This window comes from Schistosoma mansoni, chromosome 2 (assembly GCF_000237925.1).
Source record: "Schistosoma mansoni strain Puerto Rico chromosome 2, complete genome".
In the NCBI taxonomy this organism is placed as follows: domain Eukaryota; kingdom Metazoa; phylum Platyhelminthes; class Trematoda; order Strigeidida; family Schistosomatidae; genus Schistosoma; species Schistosoma mansoni.
The window spans coordinates 16,631,689-16,636,494 of NC_031496.1; the positions used below are offsets into that span (position 1 = coordinate 16,631,689).

Here is a 4,806-nt window from a genome sequence, read left to right on the forward strand (position 1 = left end):
TCCGTCGTTATTGTTATGGGGTACCAAAAATGGTTACCCAGTTCTGCATGAAAACTTTGGCTACTGTTTCCGCTGTGATGTCCGCTATCGGGATGGCTATAGGGAATCTGGTAAATCGATCTATGCATGTAAAAAGATAATTAAAACCGTTTGAACGCGGTAAAGGACCTACCAAGCCAATATGCACATGGGCAAAACGTGCATCTGGTTGCGAGAAAACACCTATGGGCGAATTTGTGTGACGATTTATCTTTGATTGTTGACATGCTGAACACTCTCTAACCCATTTGTGTACATCCTTCTGTAAATTCGGCCATATATATCTGGCATTGATTAGTTTTGTTGAAGCTTTTGAGCCAGGATGAGACAAAGAATGAAAGTTATTATATATCAACTTTCGCATACTTTTGGGAACGAAAGGTCGCGGCATTGCCTTGGTCGTGTCACAGTAGATTAGAATACCATCGACAGGTGATGGGAACTGTTTTAAATTAAGACTTGAATTGTTTGTTTTAAGCAGGTTTTGTAATTCTAGATCCTGCTCTTGTTCGTTTCTCAACGTCTCGAAGTTTACTGTAGACTGCTGTAGCACGTTTATTTCTAGCCTAGATAAAGCATCTGCCGCCTGATTGTCCTGACTTTTGACATGTCGGATATCGCTTGTGAACTGTGATATATAGTCAAGGTGTCGGACTTCTGGAGGTGAGTATTTATCAGCTCTCGCTTTTAGTGCATTCGTTAGTGGTTTGTGATCCGTAAAGACTATAAATTCCCTGCCTTCTAACATGTGTCGGAAGTGTTTAATGGTTAGGTAGATTGCAAGAAGTTCTCGCCCGAAGGTAGAATACCTTGTCTCTGCTGGAGCGAGTCTTTTTGAGAAAAAAGCAATTGGTTTCCAGGCGTTTTTAACCAGTTGGTTAAGGGTACCGCCTACTGCTTTATCTGAAGCATCCACCATCAAAGCAAGTGGGTAAAGAGAATTCGGATACATCAACGTAGTTGCTTGAGCTAATTTATCTTTAAGCTGTTTAATAGCTTCGACAGCGTCAGAAGACAGTTTGAATTCTTTTGGTTTTCGTTTTAGTGAATCTGTCAAAGGTTGCATTAATTGTGCACAACCTGGTATGAATCTGCGATAAAAGTTAATTAGACCTGGAAAACTTCTCAGTTGTGTTAGAGAACTAGGTATGGGGTATTGTTTAATGGTGTCTACTTCTTTTTTGATAGGTTTAATCCCTTCTGGGCTTATTGTGTGACCGAGAAATTCTAAAGTTTGAACACCGAAAACACACTTACTTTGATGTATGTTTATTCCATGTTCATCCAGTCTTTTTAACACTGTTTTTACATGCTGTTCGTGTGATTGCAAATCGGGGCTGGCAATTAACAAGTCGTCTATATACCCCTGCGCAAATGGCATATCTCGAAGTAGATTGTCTATGAATCTTTGAAATGTCTGTGCCGCATTTCTCAGGCCGAATGGCATGCGTACAAACTCGAATAAGCCAAAGGGTGTTGTAATAGCTGTCTTGGGGATATCTTCATCAGCCACTGGGATATTGTGATATGCCCTGACTAAGTCAATTTTAGTGAATATGTTCATACCCTGTAAACCGTTTGTGAAATCTTGGATATGCGGTATTGGGTACCTATCTGGTACGGTTTGACGGTTGAGGGCTCTGTAATCCCCGCACGGTCGCCAGTCACCTTCATTCTTCTTTGGGACCATATGCAAAGGGGATGCCCATTGACTATCAGAGGGACGGATAATACCCAGTTGTAGCATATAATCAAACTCGGCCCTAGCGATTTTGAGCTTATCTGGTGCTAGTCTCCTGGGTTTTGCAAAAACCGGTGCACCTTCGGTTTTGATAGTGTGACTTACTTTTAGTTTGTCTTTAAAAGGCCGTGGGTTTGGTTTAGTTAAGTTTGGAAATTCCGCGAGTATATCTTGGAATTTCGCTGTTGTTACTGGAGGAGTTTGAATCAAGTTAAGAGAGCTGATGTGACTTTCTTTGCCTTTTGTGTAATACGAAGTTTCTTTTAGTGTTAATCGCCGTTTCTTGGTGTCAACTAGAAATTCGTATCTCTCTAGAAAGTCCATCCCCAGTATTGCCAGATCTAAGTCGAATACCGTGAAAACCCAAGGGAATTGCCTCCTGAACCCCAAATCTAGGGTTAAGTTCTTCTGCCCAAATGTCGCAATTTTAGTTTTATTTGCAGCTTGAAGTGTAATTGATGATGTTTCTCGACTAATCTCAGCTTTATTTTGAGGGATGATGCTAAGAGCAGCGCCAGTATCCACCAAGAAATTCAAGCCAGAGTTTCTGTCTCTAACATAAAACAAGAGACTGTTTAGGCGCCCCTCCTCAGTCGTCGCGACCTGGGGAGGGGTTACTCGTTTCCCGCTATCTTTAGAATTATGCTTAGGCCAGGCGCATGGTTGCATGCACTTGGTTGAGTTGACACCAAACTTCCAGTGGTACCAACAAAACTGCCCAGGTTGTCTGGACATTTGTGACCTGTTTTGTGACTTGGATCGTGGTCGTTGTGGTGACCTGCTCCTGTTTCTTTGACCCATTTGCATTCTGGTGACAGCCTCAGTGAGACTCTTAACACTCGCAATGAGTCCTTCTATGACGGGGTCTTTTGCTGATTCTACTTTTTGTGTGTGATTTATTGTGCCTGGTTCAGTTGGAGGACCTCTCTCCATTATTCTATCGGCTATACGCGCTAAATGAGATAATGAGGTTTCAGGATCTTGTGCATCCAAACAGTGTTGGACGTAGCATGGGAGAGCTTGTATCCATCCTTGTTTTAGGACTGCTTCACCCACTGTGTTATCATCCATTAACACTTGGAGGTGACGCAAAAACTATGACGGCGACCGATCACCTAGTGTTTCACCTTGAAAAAGTCTTTGGATTCTTCGACTATCTGATAATGATAAACGGTTCATTATCTCTCGTCTTAAGATGGTGTATGGTTGTGGAGATGGTGGATCTAAAATCAAGTCACGGACTTCTTTGGCGACTGAAGGAGGAAGAATAGAACACAAGTCTCTATAGCGAATCCCTTCAGATTTGATGTTGTGTCTCGTGAAATAATGCTCTAGTTGAGCAAACCACAACTCAGGATCACTACGATCAAATTCTGGAAGTCGGGATTTCGTAGTCATAACAGTGTCTATCTCCACTGGTGACAAATCCTCCAGATTATGGGTTTCTATTGAGTCTGACATGAGGTATGTGACAAATATAGCAGTAAAGTTAGCACGAAAAATGGTTACTATAACACGAATAACTCAAGATAATACGGAATAAACTAGTTATATACTCAACTTAGTTTACGGATAATCAGGTCTACTTTTACGATTAAGTAAAAAAAAATTGATGACAGAAATGAGGTTAAATTCGTGTTCAAAAAGGGCTCACCACTTTCGTGCCTTAAGGTAACCCTCGTGCTATTGATAGAAGAAACCAGAGAAGTAGTGAATAGGTCTTTATTTCGATCTTCGCGCAGTCACAGTGGAGCGTGGGATTATCTGTTCAGACAAACAAAGGCTCTCAACATTCAATATAAGATAATAGGGAATATAACGCTTACAAAAAGTAAGGAAGTGAATGAATACTTGAACAATACTGTTTTAGCATATGCTTGGTTGTTTGGGGTCAACTCTTAACCAACCAACCTGAGCTGTTACAAATTCTCTTCCTTCGATGGAATGTTGGAAATGCCGTACAGCACAATATATAGCTGGGAGTTCCCTACCGAATGTTCTGTACCTAGATTCAGCGTCTAGCAACCGTCTCGAGAAAAATCGTAAAGATTGCCAGGAGTGATTAACCCATTGTTATAAGACTCCTCCGATTGCTGAGTCGGATGCGTCTACGGCGATATTAATGGGCGCTTGAGTGTCTTGATGTGCGAGCAGGGTTGCCTTTGCGATATGTTCCTTAACTGTGGAGAATGTTTTTCACGCGGTATCGTCTATATTAATTGATTTCGCATTTCCACGAAGTTGGTTGGTTAACGGTTTCATAAGTGATGTGCACTTTTGTATGAACCGTCTATAGAAACTTACAAAGCCGTTGAAAGTGCGCAACTGCCTAATCGTGGTCGGTTCTGGGTAATCCAGAATGGCCGCCACTTTGCTTCTAAGGGGTCGGATGCCTTGAGCATCAATGGTGTGTCCTAAGAAGTTGTTACGTCCTTGAACCTGTCTACCCACTTTAGTGCCGAGTGTGACTTGTATAATGTAGATTAAGACCTTGACCCGATGGGCTGACTGGCTTAACCTTGAGGCTAGTATGCGTGAGTTCGAAGTGGGGGTAGAGAGACGAAAACTATTCTATTCCTGATTGGCTGGCAAGCACGCGAGAGAGAGAGAGACGACAAAGACAGCTGGAACACTAATCACTTTATTCCAACCCCGATCTAGCACTCGAATTGCCAATTCAGATTAGGGTGAAAAGTTACATGAATAAATAGATGAATAACCTGACCACAACGTACAATAATTAGGAAAATACAATTATGTCCAAAAATGGGGGATTGTAGTAAAAAATAGAGTACAAAAGGTTACGTCTAAATTACAATAGCTTTAGAACAGAAAATGCTATGGCAGTGAATTATACATCAAACGAAAGCTCATGATCTTAAGAATAGACCAGGGGCAAAAGTAAATGTTACAATTTTACAAGCTTTGAATTAAATGAATTGACGTCCCCAAAAGTAGCTTCCGTAATTTGTTAAGGCTTCTTGTTTCGCGGTTCACATCAGAAGTCTAAGGAGTTGGTTCCCATT

The 4,806-nt window shown here is 41.5% G+C and overlaps 1 protein-coding gene across 1 annotated transcript; it reads right to left on the reverse strand.

The window, feature by feature from the left end:
• Window positions 1-13: 13 nt before the first annotated feature.
• Smp_166950 (hypothetical protein) lies at window positions 14-3,241 on the reverse strand (the record flags this gene model as incomplete). The annotated part of the gene is given in 2 exon segments (XM_018795875.1): window positions 14-2,875; window positions 2,879-3,241. Coding segments are annotated over 2 exon segments (3,225 nt in total).
• Window positions 3,242-4,806: the final 1,565 nt, after the last annotated feature.